General features: G+C 64.4%; 1 protein-coding gene across 1 annotated transcript in view; it reads left to right on the top strand.

Annotated features, from left to right (window-relative positions):
- Positions 1-632, top strand: part of DLGAP3 (discs, large (Drosophila) homolog-associated protein 3) — a 7850-nt gene that overhangs the window by 2590 nt on the left and 4628 nt on the right. The window contains exon 5 of the mRNA XM_009890600.1: positions 388-581. Coding sequence (XP_009888902.1) covers positions 388-581 — 194 coding nt within the window. The remainder of the gene's footprint in view (positions 1-387; positions 582-632) is intronic.

Here is a 632-nt window from a genome sequence, read left to right on the forward strand (position 1 = left end):
TGGGGCTCCCCGGAAGCTGTAGCTGCCCTGGGCGGGCACCAGGGGGGACGTGGCTGCGCTGGGCTGCGGGGGGGACGGGACCTGCTGCTGCAGCTATGAGCAAAGGTTGGGGAGGAGAGGCATGTACAAAAGGAGAAGACTGTGATGTGACCCAGTCCTGGTGGGTGACAGACTGGTTCCTCGTCCCTGGCCCCGCTGTGTACCCCTCTGGTGGTCCTCCGCCACTGGGGGACAGGTCTATCCCCCCAGGATGGCATTTGGGGTCAGTTAGGAGTGGGGACAGCGGTGGCGGCCGGCGGGAGCATCGCTGCAGCTGCGTTTCCGAATGCTCTGCTTGAATGTGTTGCCTTTGGTGCGATCCCTTCTATTCCCACTGTCTCTCATTAGGTTTGCAAGTAGGCACTATTCTGATTCATATATCTGTAACTGTCCCAGCTGCTGCACGCCACCGCGAATGCTCCCGCGGGGACAGGGCTACGGGCGTTCCTTCACCACCGGCCAGGTAGGCTCCCACGTCACGGGCACCGTGGGGCAGGTTGGAGCAGGGTGGGGGGTGGCAGATGCTCCTCTGAGCATCTCCTGCCCCGTTCGGCCCCGGCTCCATCTCGCTGCCCCCCGCCCCCCCCACCGCC

Source organism: Charadrius vociferus, unplaced genomic scaffold, assembly GCF_000708025.1.
Source record: "Charadrius vociferus isolate BGI_N301 unplaced genomic scaffold, ASM70802v2 scaffold1578, whole genome shotgun sequence".
Classification (NCBI taxonomy): domain Eukaryota; kingdom Metazoa; phylum Chordata; class Aves; order Charadriiformes; family Charadriidae; genus Charadrius; species Charadrius vociferus.